The 22016-nt window shown below is 38.1% G+C and overlaps 1 protein-coding gene across 2 annotated transcripts in view; it reads left to right on the top strand.

Moving 5' to 3' along the window:
• The window catches only part of CPED1 (cadherin like and PC-esterase domain containing 1), a 158801-nt gene that overhangs the window by 113028 nt on the left and 23757 nt on the right, over window positions 1-22016 (top strand). For both annotated transcript variants that reach the window (XM_086747358.1, XM_086747365.1), the window contains exon 17: window positions 18167-18284. In XM_086747358.1, coding sequence (XP_086603484.1) covers window positions 18167-18284 — 118 coding nt within the window. The remainder of the gene's footprint in view (window positions 1-18166; window positions 18285-22016) is intronic.

Genomic DNA, 22016 nt, shown 5'->3' with positions numbered 1-22016 from the left:
GCTGTCATAACTGTGGTGCCACTTTGTGACTACTGAGTATCTGAAGATGGATATGATGTTCAGAAGTTAAAGACTTGTGGGGTGCTGGATATTCTGTGTACATATATTTCACCAGAATGAAAGCATATGTTTCTAAATTATTTGACTTGTGTTGGGTCTGACTTTTTATCCACTGAGAATTCCTAAAACTCTTACCAATACAGGGTCAAGTCATTATTGAGGTAATGTGATTTTTTGCATAAAGGTTTGTTTTGGAAAAGGAAGTGAAAGAAGAGAAAAGGTAAAAAAAAAAAAAAAAAGACTGGTGATGAAAGAAATTGAACAGCGAAACCACTTTCCCCATAATAATTTTATTTGAGAGTATAAATTTGTGGGGTTTTTTTTTACTTTATATGCCTTGAGGCTTTACCCTTCATCCAGCATTTTATCATCTATTAGGAATGCAATTTGTACTTTAAATAAACAATAGAGAAATAAACCCACTAGTGATAAGACTGAAGGTTCTGTCTTTAGTCTCTATGAAATAAAAATTCAAAGTGTTCGCCTCTCACCTTATGAAGTTATAAAGTTTTGCTCCAGTCACATGCTTTTGTGAATATTCCCTACCTTTAGGTGTGAAACACATCATAAATTGTTCAAAACCAGTTGAAATATAAAAGCTTATCTGTAAATATTATTATTTGCTTTTATTATTTTGTAATAGAATACTATGAACAGCACAGCAAATGAACATACGGTATAGAGGTTCAAAAATGCTCTTTTTTTTTTCTTTTAACTCTTTTGAGTTCTCAAGTCCCAGCCTGCCAGTCCGGGCTCTTTCAAAAGTGTTCTTTAACCTATACATACCAAGCTTGAAAGAGGGTAAGGACCATCTGGAAAAGTGAAAAGCCTTCTTCCTGGAAAGAAGAAATAAATGAATGGTGTCTAAGTCTTAGGGGTAGGTGTCCATCAAGATGGAGAGAGCACACTATACAATTGTTTTTGGTTGTGGCTTTGACCCTTTCACTTGCTGAGCAAGTCGTGGACTTTAAGAAGCTTGGAAACTTAATTTGTAGTGATAAGGACCTAGGCTAATTCCATTCCTCTTGATAGGAGCATTGACTTTGCATTAACTCTCCATGTGAGCACCTGTGTTAGGGGGATGCTTACAGTAAGCTCCTTCTGTGGCAAATGGCCACTATCCTGGTTCCTCCAGAAGGCTATTAACTTTCCCATGATCAGTGCTCAACCTTAAACACATGAAGATTTGAATTGGAAATACGCATGTGCATGGCAAGAATAGGATGTGACCCTGCCTGCTTGCTCCATCTCCTGCCACAGAACTGGGAATTTTTGTCACATCTCATCTCTCCATCCTGCTAAATCACATTTGTTAAACCACAAAAATACTATTATTTAGTTACTCCTTGTAAGAAAGAGATGATTGCCTGGAGCAAGCAGTTCAGAGGAGTAAAGATACAGTCAAAGAGCCTACCTCTGTTATCTGCACAGCTGCCACACAGCTTTCCATGCACAGGCTGTTAATTTACTGGGCCATGTTTTATGAAGAAGAAAGACATTTTTGTTTGATACTCTTATTGTTTTGTCCACTTAGGTTGTAGTGACTTGTTGCTAAGCCCTTTGCTGAAACTGCAGATATGTTTGCAATAGATTATTCTTAATTTGTATTTTTGTGATGGTTCATTCTATTGCTAGTCTCTAATAAATCACATTTAGTGTCATACTACACAGCTCAGAAAACTACTATAAAATATTTGTGAATATTGTTCTGCAAATGGAGATACCAGGTCCCTTCCCCTAATGAAGCAGACAGAAGCTGATATAAATGAATGCCTATTCTGAGTTCTGTATTGCTAAAAATATCTTATATTTATAGACCAGAACTGTGACTGATAACCAGACCTTAATTGTAAACTGCAAGCAAGTGCTGAATTACAGCTCCTTGTTTAGTTGAAGCTGCAAATTGTCTAAGTAGGAGTTAAAATACTAGTAACCTCAGATAGAGGACTTGTCAAGATTGCAATCATTCAAATAATACTTCATTACAAGAAGCAGCTAGTTAAATTAGGAATTCTATTTGTAGCTCATAGTAAAAAGATTTTTATCAGTGTTTTTTTTTAATCTATGAAACAGTTGCCTAAAGTGCAGCAGAATCCCCAGGTCAGATGAACCCCTACTTTAGAATTAGTCTCTGCTTATCCCAGTGGAGACTTCTTAAACCACTAACTGAACTCCCATCAATCAGTACATAAAGGATTTGAACTTGCATCTCCTACATCTCAGCACTACTCACTATGGTCTTAGAGATGACAGAGATCTCTTAGCTGTATTTTCCATTGGGCTTAGTCAGGCATATAAATTCCAAGAATATTTACTATCAGCCTGTGCTGACAGAGTTAGAGGAATACCTACTTCTAACTTGAATCTCAGCACCATCAGGTCTCAGGTGGTTGTGTGCGTGCCAAGCTACAGCATAAAAAGCCCTTAGGGCACATTTGGCCTGCAGCACTTGCCTTCTGAGGAGAGGCTGAGGGAGATGGTCTTTTTCAACCTAGGGTGCAGAAGATTTTAGGGAGAGTTACTAGCAGCCTTCCTGTCCAATGGGAGGTTGCCAAGAAGAGGGAGCGAGGCTCTTTATGAAAGAGCTACACAGCAGAACAAAAGCCTATGGTCATGAATCGAAACAGGGCAGTTTCTGGCTGGCAACATGTAAGGGAAGATTTCTCACTTTGAGGGCAGTCAAGTGATGCAGACTGCGGAGGAAGGTTGTGCAGGCTCCATTCTTGGAGGTTTTCAAGACCAGAATAGACAAAGGCACCTGAGCAACCTGATCTGATCTCATAGCTGAGTCTGCATGGAGCAAGAGGTTAGATTAGAGACCTCCTGAGGTTCTTTCCAACCGGAATGATTTTGTGACTCTAACTCTGTGAACGCCGTGGAAGAAGATGCACATTTTCAAGAGGTCTAAAACAAATCAGATGTGCTCTTTGGCTGTGGCAAATCGTTATGATGTGAAAGTTTCAAAGCTATATATGTTAGTTTATATTAATGATTAGAAGTGCCTTTTCATTTTGGAATTCTATCATTTGACAACTGAAGTAAGTAATATAATTTACAAAATATGAAGAGGGTTACAACTGTAACATATAAAACACAGATGAACATACCACAGCCTCAAGGTTACCCATTTCTTGCTTTATAAGCCAGAAATACTTGTGGGAGTATCATAATGTTCCAGAGCGCTACACTGTGCAAACAGATCTCTGCTCTTAGTTGACAGATGTGGAGCAAAAACATGTGGTCAGGCAACCCCTTAAGCACTGCACATGTGGATGTTGCAAGCAGCAAGTTATTCCAGATAAAATCTCTATACAGTTATGATCAGCATACTTTCACCCCATTTGTGATTTTTTCTGACAGCATATCGTTATTTGACATTGTGGGTTTTTTTTGTACCGTTACTGTCTGTGTGAGGAAAGCTTCAGATAAGGAGCTTGTAGTTCAGTAAAGAAGGACAAGCAGATCTGAAGAGTTGCTCTATTGGAAAAACTTATGTATGTGAACAGTGTCTGGTAGGGTACAAAAATGAGTATTCAGGGAACTTACACCTTGCACTAGCTCCTGATATTTGAAATTCACTATTAAGCATTGTGAAATGATAGAGATTACTTTTGGAACTCGCTGTATTTGCTGTGGAGAGTTATTCGTTACCCTTGTGGACCTCTGAGATAATTGCACTCAGCAGCTGCCACTGAGGTCAATCAGAAGACAGGAAAAAAATGTCTTGGGAAATGTCCAGCTTCTTGTCAAAACTGGTTATGAATGGCACACTGCCAGTGGACCACCACCACTCATAAATAATGACAGCACCTCTTTGATTTGGCCTTAACTCAGAACTAACTTCACAACTTCAGTCAGTTACTGGAGGGTGAGAAAGGCAGAAGAGGACTGAGACAGCTTTTTTCTTTACAAGAAATACATGAAGCTTCACTTTTGCACTCTGATGCAGCAAAGTGGTTTATACTGTTTTACCAGGAGAAAGTGGAGTCATCGCCAAGCCATTGAACTTGGAAGTGTGAAGGCCATTTGGAGCCTCTGTGTGTCTGGGTTTTCATAGCTGCATTGAGGTAATTTTTTGGACCTGGGTACCTTTTCATTCCCCAGTATGCTGAACGTTGAAGTTCCTCAGCCTAGAAGGGGGTGTTTATTTAATCACCATAATCTCTGTATGGTAGTTTATTAAGCTCAGTCTTTGTATGGGCATTTTGCAGTCTAAAATGGTAAGCTAGAGTTTAACTACTACATGTTTCTTTTTAGTTCACTCTATTGTGAAAAGAGTAATGCTGAGCTTTCAGACTAGCAGCCAATCATGAGTGATTCCCTCCTATGTTATTCTTTCAACACAACAGAAGACAGGTTTAGTATTGCAAAATACAGGCATTTCAAAGTATTTCCAAATATTTTTTCAGCAATTTCAAACAATTATTTAAGCAATTCTATTCAGTTGTTGTAACATGGCACATGTAGACAGGCATATGCCCTAAAAAAAAAAAAAAATTACTGTTCATTTAATCATAGAATCATAGAATGGTTTGGATTGGAATGGAGCTTAAAAATCATCAAGTTCCAATCCCCTTGCCATGAGCAAAGACACCTTCCACTAGACCAGGTCCCTGAAAGCTCCATCCACCCTGACCTTGAACACTTCCAGGGATGGGGCATCCAGAACTTCTCTGGGTAACCTGTTCCAGTGCTTCACCTCCCTCACAGTAAATAATTTATTCCTTATATTTAAACGAAACCTACACTCTTCCAGATTAAAGCCATTACCCCTTGTCCTATCACTACATGCCCTTGTCAAAAGTCCCTCCCCAGTTTTCTTATAAGCCCCCTTTAGGTACTGGAAGACCGCTATAAGGTCTCCCTGGAGCCTCCCCTTCTCCAGGCTGAACAGCCCCAGTTCTCTCAGCCTGTCCTCATACAAGAGGTGCTCCAGCCCTCTCGTCATCTTCATGGCCCTCCTCTGGACTTGCTCCAACAAGTCCATGTCTTTCTTTTACTGGGGGCTCCAGAGCTGGACGCAATACTTCAGGTGAGGTCTCAAAAGAGCAGAGGGGCAGAATAACTTCCCTTGACCTGCTGGCCGCACTTCTGTTGATGCACCCCAGGATGCAGCTGGCTTTCTGGGCTGCGAGTGCACATTGCTGGGTCACGTTGAGCTTCTCATCAGCAAACACTCCCAAGTCCTTCTCCTCAGGGCTGCTCTCAATCCATTCCCCACCCAGCCTGTATTTGTGCCTGGGATTGCCCCAATCCATGTGCAAGACCTTGCACTTGGTTTTGTTGAACTTCATGAGCTTTGCACAGGCCCACCTCTCCAGCCTGTCAAAGTCCCTCTGGATTTAACTCATATCCTTCTCTTTTCCCTTTCCCCTTTCTGACCTTCCCTCAGGCTTTCTTACTGTCATTCTCATGCTGATAATATGAAAAAATAATGGAAAAGAAAAAAGAAGTTATCAAACAATACTTTTCTAGAATATCCTCCCCTAATTCTGTCATGCAGAACTGTCATTTTTATGAAAGAAAGGAGTATTAGCAGCTGAAGGGTAAAGATCAGTATGGTAGAATTGGCACAGTAAGATTCCTCCACATCTGTGTATTTCTATAAAAAAAAAAGACTGTAAAGTTTATACAATCTCTACTGTTGTTAAATGATAAAAAGGCTGTAGAGAGTATGTGGAAGGAGGGAATTAAAAAGAAGTAAAAGCAAGATGACAACAGCTTTGCACTAACACTTAGTTTAACCTTTGTTAATTGCTATCATGTATCTAATATAGATTACACCATACAGTATATAATGATATCTAATGTATGCTGTATCATAGTGTACTGTAATCTAATATTTGTTAGAACAGATCCCTTCTGTTATCTCAGTTCTTTTGTCTGTAGCACATCCTCTACGTCTGATTCGAACTGGAAATGTTTTAGTTTTCTGCAACAGCCAAGTCTGCTGCCAGAACAGGGTCTCAGTGTCCACAGTCAGTTCTTGTAGCCCTTTGCCACCTGGAAGACAGCTCGTGCTGGAGAGAAACTGGGCTGTGTGTTTGGTTCAAGATTTGTAGAGGTTTTGCTGAATTATTACTGGGCAAACACTCTGAGTAAAACTCCTGTTGCAAGATATCCAGTATCTTACTGAAGAAGAGTAGGAAGATGAAAAATAGCTGGTTAGTGACTAGGAGTATGAGGAGGCCAAGAGTAATCCATCAGCTAGACTGTTCATCTGTCTAGGCAAAAATACTGAAGCAATAAGATAATATTCAATCCATGGTTTCAGAGCTGCTCGGGAGGCATTGCCTGTAATCAAATAATCCTATCAGTCAGAAAAACAATGTGAGTTATAATGTGGGAGGGTTTGCTATGGGATGTGAATATGTCCATGCCTACTTTGCTGAAGCAAAAACTTATTCCTTGTCTCCAGAAACCTGAATTTACAGCAATTCATTTTATTAGTGGACACAAGGAAGTTAAACACAAAACACCTTATAGGCTGACTCAAAATACATACGAAAGGTGGAGGAGTCCTTAGCTCTGTACAGAGTTATTTCTTTGAAGCCCTGAATCTTGGCGTGCATAGGTTGGGTTATCGCCGGGGCCTGGAACATTGCCCAGATCCAAGCATAACTTCTATCCTTGAAAGAAAACCAGTAGTTAACATGTTTCTGACAGTTCAGGGGGTACTACCTGAGTCAGTTTGATTCAGTTATGTTTGTAGTGCTGCACTGGCTGCATTATCTGCCTCCTCATTGCTCCCCAGACCTGAGGTGAATCACAGAAAACTTCCAGACGTCTGTCTGTTAGGGAGAGTAAATTGCTGTGTAAAATTATTTGTGTAGGTCAGGGGAACTTAGGTACTTCATACGCTGTAATTAACTGCCGTAATACATTGTTGAGGGAGCCTAAATTTTTATTTTAGAGGTTTTTTTTCTATTTTCACCATGCTCCATCTCTATGCTAGTGTGATCTCAGTATTGACCAAAGCAAATCTTCAGCTCAGCATCACTTACCAAGTCCTCTACTGCAGAATAAACATCGTCACTAAGCACGTTATTCAGTTTTCAGAAGTAATTATTTGGTTTTTGTGAGGGGGGCCTTGTTCAACTAGTGGCTGCTTGATTACCTTAGCTGAATGAAAAGGACATGCAGTAGTAAATTACTGCGAGCAGGCTGTTGGAGAAAGCAGGGTGAATTCTAAGTTCAGTCTGCTCATTTGGCACTAACTGCATGCAATCTGTTTCTGCCCATTTGTGAAAGCTACCTGCATGCAGTCTGCTGTTCAGTAAGCCATCAGGCTATAAGGAGACTGCATTTTCAGTCTGCTATGCACCAGAAGGCAAATCTTTAATCAGTATCTTTTGAAAAAGATCATGATTATTAAAATCTGTGAAATTCACCTCTTTGATTATAGCAGCAAGTGTGCTGCAAATTCATTAGAGTCAATTTTGACCCCATTATAGTTTAGAAAATAAATTACTACATGGCCAGATTTGTAGGTGTTGTAGGAAAACAAATTTGCCTGTCTTAGTCCTGTCTCCCAGCTGTGTATACTAAATGAGTATCTGGGGATATGTAAAATTTAGTGCTGGACGTTGCTGTTAGACAGCAAGGAAAATATTGTAACTCAAATGTTCTTTTAAATGAAATACGCATTGATTTTCAAAAGTCCTTCATTGCTTCATTCTTTTCATGATAAGCCACAGTGTGGTAAAAGGGAAGTATAAACAACAACCAGATACTGTCTATAAATACATTTATCTTTTCTGTTTTGATACAGTCTTGCGTGCATTGTCCAAGAAACTTCAATCTCGAATGATGTTGACTGATTCCTTTTAAGTATTGTATTTTTATTGAAGCTTTTAACTGAAGAGGAAGAAAGGACAAAAAACCCCACCACTTCTTAAATCTTCACATTCTCTCACTCTCTAACATATATAGAGAGTAGAAGTCATAGTCTTCCTTTCTGCACTACCATAGTAGTGGTATATATATATATTACACAGCACCTTCTGAATATATGTAGCTTCAGTTTGAGTTATGGATAGTGTGGAGTGAAGGCCTATCTGTGCACTGTCCATCTGTCCTGGACATTTGCACAGAGACTTTCTCTAGTGTCATTTACACATTCTTGGTTTTAGCCCTCACGTTTCTTTGTGTATGCAACAAGGCTCTAAACTATACATCAGTAATAGATTTTTCATAAAATATTTGCTGGTTACAGTTAGATAGATTTGTGTAAACACTCCCTTTCTAAAAATATACTCTCTCAAGATCTTTGAACCTTTCTCTTGACTCACTTAAACAAACAGCCTAAAGTCTCGATAAGAAAAGGGTCTGATATTTGGCCATAAAAGCCTCAGAGATGGACTCTTTATCAGAGATGGGCACTCTGTCAAAGGCCACTTTACAAACAGAGCCAAATACAGAAGGGTCAGACTGCTGCTTGCTGGATTGCCAGCCTCTATGACCTGCCTCCCCCTGAGCTGCTGGGAAAACGCAAGGTGTTAGAGATCATCCCTGCACAGAATGAGGGCATTGCAAACAACACACATCTACTTCACACACTTCTTTTCTTCTTGGGACCTTTCAGGAGAGGAGCAGTAGTCGCTGAGGTGGCCTTCGACAAAATGGACATCCCCAGGCTCAGGTCTGGCCCCATAGCACACCCCTGTGTCCCTCTGACCATCTATACCTAGGTGGTATTTTTCAGTGCAGACTGGGTATTGAACAGACAAACCATTTTTACCACTCTCACTGGAGAGCAAGCATAGCTCCCTTCACCAGGACTATTGCTTTTTGAAGAGAAAGCGTTTGGCTCTTGGGAGTCGACTTGAATGACTTGTGTGTACAACACCACTGCTTTCAGGATCTGGCCCTATGTGTTCGCTGGGACACCACTAAAGACAGGCAACATCACAGCACATGGCCGCGTGCTTGGGCTCTTCAAACATGTGCATCAGTGCAGACTGTAAATATGCCAAGGGAAGTACCTCCCGTTGTCCACCAGATACAGGCGTGCTTCCCATTAGAGTGAAGACTCCACACATATGTAGACTTTACATGAAAGGCAGGAACTCACTGGGGTTTTTGGCATTGTCTGGGAAAACAGTTTCAGAAGTCTTCCGCTTGGTGTTTCTGAGCCTGTATTAGTGGCTTCCTCAGTGTTCCCCAGACCATGCACGGCTCTGATGTATATTCCAAAACCTAGTACGCCATGGAGAACAATTTCTATATAAAACAGTGTGTGCACTAATTCCTTAAACAAAAACTATTTTAATTCACCCTGTAGCCAATATCACATAAACAAAGTAATAAACTTTTCTGGCTTCGTAAATTAATATATTTAGTCTATTTATTTATTATATCCTTAGCTTTGTTTTTTCTACTTTCCCAAGGTCACAAAGCTCTTGAAATCTTTCTGTCAGTCAATCCGTAGCTCACTAATACCTTTTCAATCCTTTGGGCCAATTTAAGCTCACTTTAGACTAAGAAAGGAAATCTTGATGTTCCAATTTCTTTTTTTTTTTTTTTCAATGAAAAAGAAAAAAGAGGCAAAATCAATGCTTCTATTGAACTGGACTTGCAGAACTTAGTTCTTTTGCATCCTGTTTGGCAGTCACCAGCTTGCTTTTCATCATGAATATTTTGCTGAAAAAAAATCAGTATTACATTCCTTTTCTCATGTTTGGGGAATGAGCAGGACAATCAGGAGCAATCAGTGAGAAAGAGAGAGATTTAAGCATCCTGAGGCCTAGGGAAACACACCATGTCCAAGCAGTGTAACTAGGCTCCTTAAGCACTGTGTAGGGAGTGTTAGTGAGGTAAAGCTTGCAGAGAAAGGTTTACTATTTTTTGTAGTAGAACATCTGATACAACTAGGGGAAGACAGAAAGCACAGAAAAAGTGTCTCAGTACAACCCTTTAAAAAATTTGAAGTAGAAGAGTAAAAAAAAAAAGTCTTGTAAAAATAAGATTCTGTACAAGCCAGCACAGTGATTACGGAGTCAGTGGTATTGCCCCACAGAAAATCATATGGAAGGGAATGTATCTGAAGTGTACCTTTCGCTGTGAGCTACACATCCAGTCTTGGGTTACAGGAGAGCCTGTCCTCCACTTTGAATTGCCGTGCTCTTGCGGGGAGTTAAGTACCTACTTCAGTCCATCTTTTCTCACGTAGCAGTTAACAGGGAGCCTAGTGGTGCTCCCTCCATCCAGTTTCACCCTACTTCTTTACACACATCTAGCCTGTGGGTGGAGCAGGTTCAAGGCTCTTTACAAGTAATTATTTAATTGTATGTACAGAGCAAGTGCAAACAGCTTCCTTGGGAGAGACTGAGACAAAACTGCCCCCAGTAGTCTATAGCCCACTGACTGGAGGGAGGACATTGAGAGCTTGCACTGAAATCTCTGCTGCAAATCAGTTAGAAAATGGACTTTAAACTGTGTTTGCTATATCACAGGGAAATGTTCTACCAGGGAAATACCAGTTAATGCTTTGTGCACTGCACACTCCCAGTGGCATGTCCTGAGAACAGCGATCAGATCAAGCACTGTTGGCAAAGGGATTTTTGAGCTCTGTTGGGGCTAAAGGGCCTGACTAACATAGCTCTGCTGAGCTGTGGGTGCTTTTGCCTACATCCACTAGAAGAAACGTAGGCACTTAGGAGGATGGTGGCAACTGAGTGAAGGTTTTGAGATGATACATTACAGGTGTGAGTAGCGCTGAGTGGAGCTCCAAGTCATCTGCCCAAGCTGATACAGAAAATAAGAGGCAGAGTTGTGAATTGGACCCAAACATCATATATGTCTCCTTAGAATCTTAACCTCAGTATGCCCCAAGCCCTAAGCAAAGTTGATAGATGCTCTTGCAAGGTCTACAGGATTTTGTGCTAAAAGTACTTTTGGTATGGTACACCCTGAAACACTGAGTTCAAATCTGCAAGCCTTGCTTACTGTGAAAAGCAGCTTTAACTGTGGCTTTAGCAGATGTATAGCTCACTGGACAGAGTCCTTGGCCAATGCATTTTTTCAATGCATTGCATTCATTGTCAGAGTATTTCAATTTCAGAATTCATGAATGAAGAGTAATGCTTTTCAACTCATTCTTTCTCTCGTACGTTTTTATACTTTCTGAATGTAGTTATAGCTGAGAAGTTCTGCTGTGTTCATCATGGCTGTGATATAAAGGTCTCAGCCTAAAATCAAAGGGACAAGGATAGAGTTTAAGTGGTTCTCGCACATAGGAAGGTGTAGAGTATAGATCTCTGTGCAATATGAACTGTGAATGCCCTATGCCCTGAGCATGGGAAGGTAGAATAGAATGCTGCTTTAAAATAGCCACAAGGCTGTGGGATTTCTCAGCTAACATAGTACATTTTCTACCTATTTACCAGGGAAAAAAGTCAGAGCCACATCAGCGCTTTATTGAGAGAGAACAATAAGTGCCTAATAATTCCTTTGGTTATCACATAAAATATTTACTTCTTGCATTGCAAAAGCACAGGATTTTCTCAAGAAAATTTTCAGAGAGTGGACTTGGCAAAATTCAAGTGAATTCACATTCATAGCTTGCACTGGGAAAAGACAGGGGGAAAGAGGAGGACTAAGTGGAAATCCAAAACTGATGCAGCTCTTAGTCTCCAGGTCAATATTACCGTCTCACTTTTCAAACTAAAAAAAAAAAATACCAGAATCTAAAATAGCAAAATGCCTCTCTTTATCTGCTATTCCTTGTTCCTGTTTTATCTTCATTCTGAGGGAGGAAGAAACATTAAATTCTTTTCATTCCTTTTTTCCTTGCTTTATGTTTTTAGTTTATAAAGCATACAAGCTGGAAATCGTCACTGTTCTTGCTTGGTAAACGATTAGTTGCATTAGGAAAACATGTTTGCTAATAAAGCAGTTGAAAAATCCATGCAGATGTTAGCTTCAAATATTGAAAAAAAAAAGCTGTAATTATCCTTAGGTACAATTTGAAATATTTTCCAAAACTTATGTTTACAATATTTTATTCTTAATGGAGTTGGATTTCACATTCAGCCATCTCACTTCAACTAATTAAGCTGCATCTCTGAGCTATTCAGAATTATAATTCACAAGTCTCTACTAGACCGAGAGTCATGCTTCTTAGCCCTGTCCTATGGTTCAGAAATGCAGAACTTTGAACTGTTGACTCTTTGGGAGCAGGAAGGCAGACAGAGTCTAGCTGACATCTTGTGCACAATTAAACATGATGTAAAATGGGATTGAATCAAAGTACTTCATGGATTGAAAGGGTCTTTATATTCTCCACACATATAAAAGGTATTAAAATGGTGGTATGAAACTTGCAATATTTTCTCTTTATAAGTAGTGCTTATTTCTCAAAACAGTTTCTTAGGTTTCTCTCAGATTAGAATTCTGAGTGCAGAGGAAGCCACTTTGCATCTGCTCTAGTGTCAAGATAAAATTTACTTCTTCGTATAGTCTGTATGTGCTTTGAGGCAGTTATCTTTGTAGAGAGGCACCTACTGGGAGTTTCAAAAGCTCTCTAGCAGATAGCAAAGATATTGTGTAGATACGACATTCTTCCACCACTGGTTAAAGCACATGGCATTCCCCAAAAAATTATCTATGCAGAAATTTGTGATTGAGAGAGAAAAATGCTGCAATTTATGGTATGCTTGTAGTCTTAAGACAAAATAATAAGAATTATAGCAAAAACATGAATAGCGTTAGTAAGAACTTGAAAGCGATTTAGACGATGGCTGCACTTTGTCCACGTTTTCAGACTGTTCTCTGATGTCTCCACCGTACTTTGACAATATGGCCAGTATCTCAGCTTTTCATATCATTCCCAGTCTCCTACTGCTGTCTGTGCACTGCATGTCCCAACCCTGTGAGTGCTCAGACTCCTTTTCTAAAGTGTTTTTATGGCCCCTACCAGATCCCTGTAGAACTGAGCATCTCATAGTCTTTTAATGTGTTCTTTTTTTTTTTGTGATAGTGCCTTCAGGGTCACTGGGGAAATATGATCCCATTTTTGCAGATGGAACACATTAGGCTCCTTACAAAGCACAGTGGTGGCAGTTTCTTTCCTTTAAAACATAGCTGCAACACACAGACACATTACTCCTTCAGTTCAACTCATTAATCCTATATTCTCTGTTTAATGGATTTGTGTGTCTTTTGATGTAGGCAATGTCTTCAGCTAAGTCTTAGACAGTGCTTGATGAATAACAATAGTCATTGTTTCCCAGTCAAAAGCAATAGTGAACTGGAATTTCTTGGGAGACTGCCTCTATCCTTGTGAGAGCTTTCTAGACCTGTTTTTTACACCCAGGAGTTGCAGTTCAATCTAGTTAATTTGGGTGTTGAACTGAACCAGCCTGAAACTCTGAGTCTTTGGAGGTTCATCTATCACTGAATAACGCAGCTGGACAGAGGGAGACGGTTGAATAGAAGTCAATATGCCAACTGTTCCTTCATTTATTACTGCCATATTAATAAAGTTGATAGAGTGGAACTAATCCATCTGCTCACAATTTATTCCCTAGCAATAAGATACAATTTCACTATTTCCTGAGCTCACTCTTTAACTAATTTTATTAGAATTCCTGCCATAGCATCATTTTAATCACTTTTCACCCAGTTTTAGTTATGTGTAAAATAGTAGAAAAAGATGGACTAAAGAGAGATGAAAGGATTTAATGAGAAATCCAGGTCAGCTTAAGTAGAACCAGATCAAATAAAGCTAAGTCAGTGAGCCTACAAAGGCCAACAGAAAAGCCTTCAAAATTACCTGTTTCACAGGAACCTTTGTTCTGTCATGTCTAAAATCTGAACCATCAAAAGAAATAAGGCATCATCATAAGGTGAGGTAGAGCTGTGGTGCCTTAGGGGAGGTGGCTGGGTGACCTGCCAGGCTGACGGGCAGCGCTGGCCGAAGGACTGCAGAGTCGGAGCTCGATGGGTAGAGAGGTCTTCTCCTGCTTTGCCAAGAACTTGTGAATGAGATTTTTCTCATGCACTAGTTCCCAGACATGTGTGGGCTCTGGATGTTAAAAAGATGATGGATTTTAGCTACATATTGTTTGTATGCAATGCTAAAATTAATTCCTATGAACTTAGTTATATTTCTCTTGTTGTTTGGTTTAAAACATTCTGATATGCTGATGCTTTATTAGTCTGGTAGGGGTAATCTTCAGTGATTTGGGCTGGGTGCAATTTCAGACATGAGTACCTAAGCAGAAATTGCCTGTTTTTCGAAGTGTTGAGTCCACCATTCCCATTGATCAATAGGGGTTTTAATACAAGTACAGCAAGAACTTTTACTGAGAAAGCTGAGTGTAGAGCCTAGACACAGGCATCCTGAGTGGGAGTTTCCAAAGCATTCAGTTCATTAACATAAGTCTTCTTCCACTGAAAATGATTGTTTAAAAGATATTTTTGCAAGAACTTTGAATGGACAGAGTTGAGCTTTTCCATAAAAATTCTGAAAATCCTACCTTTCTATTTTAACATGCCTTTTTGAGATGATAGCTAGCAGCAGCTGTAGATGCTAAAAGTAAGTTTATTTTTGTTATGTGGTGCTCTGTCACTGCTGGAGCACTGACCGTTCAAGCGAACACAGATGGACAACGTGTTCCTATTCAATGTGACTTTTCCCAGGGAAGTTATGGGCTTCTCACCTTCCCTCCTTTTAACTGCTTCCAGTTTGGTGGAAGCTTATGGGGTTAATCTGTAAGCAATTACTGCCATTTTAGAATAAACATTTTTTCATTAGGCTGGAGGTGGTAAAAAGGTGTAACAGTGATTAAAAATCCATTAATAGTTAAGTTAGATCTCTTAATCTAAAGCATAACTGCAATGGCAATGGTATTATCTATATGACATTCATTCCATATTAGCTATGTGAGTGTGGATCATCTTTATAACACTTTGGTTATCTCTCTCACTCTCTTTCTCTCTCACATACTTCTATATAATTTTAAAATTGGTACAGGTTTTTGAATATTTATGTACACCAGAGTGAAACTATGTATGTATGTATATGCATATGCATAAGTATGTAATTGGGAGGAAATACAGTGCAGTTATCAAAAGCTGAGCCAAAACCCCAAATTCTTATTAAATCAGGCACCCAGACTATAAATAAATGAAATAATGTACACATTAGTAGCTCCAAATCAATTATTTGAAAAAAATGTAAAGTAGCAGGCTCAAAAATCTGTGTGGTCTCTTAAAGGCCAAAACTTTATGAAGAATCAAGGTCACTGTAGTGTGGTGTGAACAGAAACAATTCTCATTTCACACAGCAGATGGACTCCAGAAATGTTCACTCTCCAAGTATTAACTGATGTTGATTGAAAGCTATCTGAATGTATAGAGGAAAGCTTTATTCCTTTTTTATTTGCTAGTGCCCAGAAAATCTTCCATAAAGATAAAAGAAAGTTTATAGTTTACTAGTATATCAGTAAAATACCAAATCAGTTTTATGAAGAGTCAAATCTAACTGTACACTGACATATGTAATGCAGGGGAATTTTTCTTTTGATTCTAGTCCAAACATTTCAAGAGTCTTTTTATGTCTGCCTTCTAAAAATGAAGGTTTGCAGGGAGAACAGGCACAGAGCAAGAGCTATCATTTAAGTTTACATGTCTGGCTCTCATCTTTGTCATGAGTGATCTTTTGTAAACAAACTTAAGATGGCAAGATGTTTCATCTTTGGACAAGGCAAGAAGGATGTCATGTCACTGCAGCACCTGAAGAAAACTTAAAAAAAAATCTGCAGGCAGCTAGAAAAGCCCTTAATGAACCGTACATTGGTGGAGCTGTGGTAAATCTGCAGCAGCCGCCAATTCATTTTGCACATTGTATTAGCTATGTCAGTGATGAGAAAGGATTGGTCTCCCACAAAAGTAAGGCTGAAACAAATAAGGCTTGTTCAGTGGTTTACAATCTCTCATTACCCTATAGTTTTAGATGTGAATTACATATTAAACACAAGGAGTGTCCTTTAAAATTCGTGGCTTGCATACTTGGAAAACACAATGAAGTCAAAGCGAACCAGTGACGTCGTTTGACCTGTGTAGATTGTGATTAGTAATAAATTGGCAACATAAAACTGTTGTTAATTATATTGTCCAAGGAATGCAATTAAAATCAAATTTTGTTTGCTTAAACACATACCCTGGGCAGAGGTACGAACAAGAAAATCCCTGTTAAGTTATTTTATGGCACTATGTTGAGAGCAGTGGCAGCACATTCAGGAATTTCAGGCTTTCTTGTGAAGTCCCGTGCAAATTGTTTTACTGCAAGGTAGGAGCTTTCTGATGTTAATGTTAGTTGAAGTAATACTGTCAAATAGCTGTACAGTGCATCCAGACCCAGAGGCTCCAAGACAACATCACAGTTTAACACTAGAAGATACCGTGCCATTCATCTTGTCTCAGCAGCTTTTCCCAGCTATAGAGCATTAAGCAGAGAACAGGACAAGTGTACAAAGGAACCCACATGTATCTACCATTTCTCTGACTTTTTCTGCACAAAAGTGACCTTAACCCTTTGAAGTCATTCAGAAGATTTTTTTTTTTTCCCCATCATGGAGTTTAATGAGATCAGAATAATTGTCTGACAATTATTTCACTTTGGTTTTGATTGCATAATCAGGACTCACCAGTATTTATTAAATTCCAGGATGGATTCCTATCTCCACTTGTATCAGTGGCACAAATACTGTCAAGTTTCACCTTGACAATATTAGGACATAGTTGTATTTTGTTCATTGGCCCATTTTAGGTACAGCATCCTAGATGTAGTATAATTTTGTGGAAATAGTGAATGATATTACATGACAGTTGCCAAATTAATCTTAATATCATTATAGAAAACAAAAATAGAGATCAGCATACTTCAGTGAAGAAAAGACCAATGAAATATTTCTTCTTTTTGGAGAAATTGCATTTTAGTATTCTTTTTCATTTCAATAATACTGCTTCTTGAAATGAGCATACTCCAGTAAAAGTGTGTTTCCATTTGTGTAGTTTGTTCATAACTAATTAGCAGGACTAAGCACATGTAATTCTTAAAAAAGGCAAATTTTGAGCTGTTGAATATTATCATAAGTAATATTCAGTTTAGCCAGAAAGGACCCACAACTGCACTTTTCATACCGTATTTAAAAATCACTCATTAAGTGATGAATGCCATGGTTAAATCTTCATAGTATTTTCTCCTTTTTCATAAAATTATCAAAATGTGAGAAACTCAGCTCCTTATGAAGTATGTTGCAGTGTAGTCTATTGCATTAGTGGTCTCTAGTTCTTTACTACATTCTGTTGATTTAATAACCAGTCCATATTTCTGTACTCAAGCGTAAAGAGAGATAAAATATTTCTGTGTTAATTGTGGGTCTTAGTAAACTCTTCTTTAACTAGAACATGAAAAAAATGTCAGATTCATTTCCATGAAGAAAATTATTTAAAAGGTGAATGTTTAAACATAAATATTAATGTTACCCTTATGGTAGTGTCTGAGGTTTCCTGTGGAATACATGTCACTTGAAGACCCAGTCAGAAGATTATATTTATATTAACTCCTTTCCTTCAGTGCCCCTAATAAGTTTTTGTAACCCCCCTACTAGATCTAATATTTTTCCCTTGAAATTTTTATTTTTTCTTTCTCTTTCCCTCTTTTTTTCTTTCTTTATGCACTTGTATCTCCTGAAGCTAATCTGGACCATTTCATCACAGAAATGTAGTCCATATGACTGCAGATATGCATACAAAATTGCTAAGGACAAAATAGGTAGAGATTGTACGGTAAGTTGAGACAACATGGCATTACATAAATGTTATCTGTATTTGCCTTAATAATTTTTCTTATATCTTTAGCAAATGTAGTATCTTGTACATTTACTGTGGATTGAGATAATTTATTACAAAACCATTGTCTGAATGGAAAAAGGATTCTAAAGTTCATATTAAAATACATATTGAAGAGCAACAGATTAAGGAATTGCAGAACCAACCTCAAATAACATTTTTCCTCTTTAAATGCCCTTGAAGAGGATTTCAGAGTTATATGGATGGGTGCAGTGCAGTTGTTTTGACAGATTCCATTTTAATTCAGGACTGTGGTTCTCGAATTCGTCCGGAGGAGTCCTGTGGCTTGCAGCCTCTGTCTCATGAATACCTCTCAGCAATTTCACAGACGGTGTTTAAGACCTGTGAAGCTGGAGACACAAAAGGTTTGTACTTAATTATCTTTCTTCCAAAAATTAACTCATGCACCTCATCAAATTAAAACTGGCAACAGTGTTTCCTCTTTTCTATGGACAAGCACTAACCTACACACAATAGATTTAACTAATCACTTGTAATAGTTACAGATTGTTAAAATCAGGTTAATTACTGTATGTGACAATTTTTTGTTTAACAAGTTTCTAATCTGTGATCCACCACTGCTCGTTATTGTCATGTAGCCTTCCAAATGCATTGAAATATTTCCATCAAAACAATTTAAAATGAAAATGCTTTATTCTAAATGGAAGAGATTATCTACTGAAAATGAAAAATAGCTTTAGAAAAAGAATACAACATTTGATCCATTTGAATGTTATATTTCCACTTCTATATTGGAAACACAAAATCTATTTACAATTTCAAACAGTAAAGTGTGTGTTTTTACATATATTGATACCTTAAAATCAAGATGGACCAATCAAACATTATACAGTAACCAATACAATCAAGACATCTCTTTGGTTTAGTGAGAATGCAGACTACAACAGCAGACAGGTATTCATCTTTAGGTCGCAGCTGCATGAAGATTTATGCAAGTGTACTTCAACAAATCTGAGTAATCCACGAGCCTAGTCAGGTATGCAATCTTATTCATACCTAAAATTGTTGCTGGAGTAGACAATAAGTAATTTTTTTCAATTTGTTGTTAGACAAATGAAAAATAACCCAACACTCCTGTATGGTCTGCTAAAACAACTCTGTGTGTTTTTATCTTGCCATAGATAGGAGCAGCTTCTCACAGCAGTAAATTTGCAGAAATTCATGGAATAATTGATACAAAGTAAAAGGAATGTGGGAACTACCTGAGTGCAGAGGCATATATTAATTTTTTGTTATATTGAGGGAACGCACTGTTGTATCTGGCAGTGTATTTTAATCACACAGCAAGCTGTGAATCATAAAGAACCACATCCCATCCTATGCAACTATATCAGGACATAAAGTTGCTGATGAGAAAACCAAATCAACAGAAGAGTCCTTCTGGGGAAGAAAATCTGTTTCTCCTTATGTATAACATGCTGCTTTTGAGTACCACACCTAGCTAAGTGAAGATGAATATAAAATATCTTTTACAGCCTTACTGTGAATAATATACACATTTAAAATGGAAACAAACTTCAGAAGATGTAGTCTCAAAGGACAAGTTTATTAAACAGGGAATCATAATTTCTGCTTATAAAGTGAAGATTGCCAAGAGGTGTCTAATATGCCTGGAACTCGGGTTTGCAGTATCTGGCAACAAGAGGCTCTATAGTTTTAGTGTACGTCACAACTCCCAACTGGAATTGGAAAGCACAGCTTTTTGTGGAAAATCACTCTGAATTCATAACATCCGAATGATATCCCAATCCTGGCAGCAAACATTTTCCTAACACGTATGGGAGCAATTACAAATACCCAGCTAAAGCAGCAGCATCTCTTTTACTTAAATAAGTTAAATTTTCAGAGAAGCCAAGCAATGTCCTGTTTCCTCTCAGAAAAAAAAACAAACCAAAAAAACCCCTCAAAACTTCTGCAGAAGTAAGGCAGCATCATACCTTGTTCTTATGTCTGGGAACAGCTCAGTTGTATAAGGATACTAAAGTACCATCACAGCAAAATATATCTATGCTGGCAAAAGCTTGTGTTTGTGCAGGCAGAGGCAGAGACTGAGGCAGAGCACGAAAGACAGAGATGAAACCTTAGTTCTTCTGACATTAATGGCAAAATTTAGAAGTCTGCTCTGCAGCTCAGTTCAACTAGGACTTTGTGCTTCATTTCTGGTCCTTTGACGCAGTGCAGAAGCAGTAGTTCAGGGTCTAACCAAAGGCAGAACTGGCTGCCTCCTGTCCCAGTCACCATGGCACTATTCTTTGGAGGAAGCTCAGCATCTTACCAAAAATACACTTAATTTACACCATTTCTTTTATTTTCTATCTCTCTCTTAAAAAAAAAAAATCAATAAATACAAATTGCAATATTCAACAGGGGAAGTTTCTCTCCATCTTGTTTGGATCATGGAATGAAATTATGATTTTTATGGCAACAAAAATACTTTTTCCTACAGAAAATCCCATTTGATTCAATGTGATTTGAACCAGGCTCTCATAGGAAAATTACCTCTCTGTTCAGCACTGCTGTATGATCAATAATACAGAAGTCAGAAAGCACTAACCATGTCTTTGGCATCTCAGAGAGGGAGAGAGAGAATTGACAGAGAGCATGAGAACCCCAGCTTGCCCTAACTTCCTGCACGTGAATCAGGCTACTGCAGTCTGTGGAAATTTCATACGCAGACAATTACAAAATCGAGTGGGTAAGACATCACAGCTTCACTCCTAATGTCCTGCCTTGCTGATATGATATACCTTTTTTAGTTGTATCCAGCTTTCCACATTTTCCACAACTGTATACAGTTGAACATAATTCAGTATGAGCTCTCTCTTTGCATTCAACAGCTCTCTGGATTTAGGTCCAGCAGAGACATAAACTAAATGTTCAACTAAATGAGTGTTTCCCTTTATTACAGAAAGTAAATTTCAGTTTGGATGTAAGTTTGTAGGCCTAAGGACATTTACTCTGTAGCATCAAAGTCATGTCCTTTTAAAAATAATTTAACTTTTGTTGTTCATAAATGCAGCTAAAAGCAAAAAAGATAAAAATGTCTACATTGTATTCATGGAGAAAACATTTTTTAAGTCTTAGGATGCCAACTAGACACCAAACTAGTCACAAATGACCAAACTAGTCACAAATGACCAAACTATCTTTAGCAGCAGTTTAGGTTAAATATTTAAATTTGGAGTTGTCAATTTGGTGTATTTTTTTTTCTTTTTATATGGATAATTGTTTGGCACTACAGAAAAGCTTTGATTTTGATCTTGAAAGCAAAATATGTGTGTGTTTACAACTATGACAATGGGAAAGGCTGAATAAAAATAAAAGGGGCTGAAAGCACTATCCAGAAAAAACAAAACTATCAAATTAAGTGTACAGCCTTTATTAGATGAAACTTTTTAACTTTAGGCTAGTATTTTTAAAATACAAAATAAATAGTCATAATGAATTATTTTAAAAGTAGATTTCTTTTCATACCATTTTAGGAGAACAGTTTATAGGAGCAGTGGCAATGTTTAATCTCACATCTTAAGCAGAAGATTTATGTATGCAACTGATAAACTGCTTTAATGAGCTAAAAATGCAGTTTACTTTCACTCTTCCTGTGGAAACCTCTTGCTTACAGGCTTTCATAAAACTTTGGTTTTGCCAGTTTTTAATTCGGGCATAAATTTAAACTAACAGCAGCTCTCTCTTTCTTGCTCTCAGTGAATTGTAGGTAAACTTTCCCTTGCCTTGTAGAGCCGGTGCTAACTCTTTTAGCAGAAGCACCACAAAACGTAGGCTGATTGAAATGGTGCTGAGAGGTACACTGTGTGCTTATACCTTACATAAATGTGAAAAAAAAACCCAACTCAGAATTGCAATAAAGAATAAGCTTCATTTCCAAACTAATATTGATTGTTTGCAATTTTTCATTGTTAATTGTCTTCCTCTTTTATAGTTGAGTTTCATTTTCTCTCTTAACACAATCTTATTTCTGAAGGTTAGGAATGCATTGACTAACTGTTGTGATGTTACAATAGGAAAAGTTGCTAATAACTGGATTAAAAATGCATACATTTACATTCATCATTTAA

This window comes from Chlamydotis macqueenii, chromosome 1, assembly GCF_036417535.1.
Source record: "Chlamydotis macqueenii isolate bChlMac1 chromosome 1, bChlMac1.mat, whole genome shotgun sequence".
In the NCBI taxonomy this organism is placed as follows: domain Eukaryota; kingdom Metazoa; phylum Chordata; class Aves; order Otidiformes; family Otididae; genus Chlamydotis; species Chlamydotis macqueenii.
This window is presented reverse-complemented; position numbering and strand designations above follow the sequence as displayed.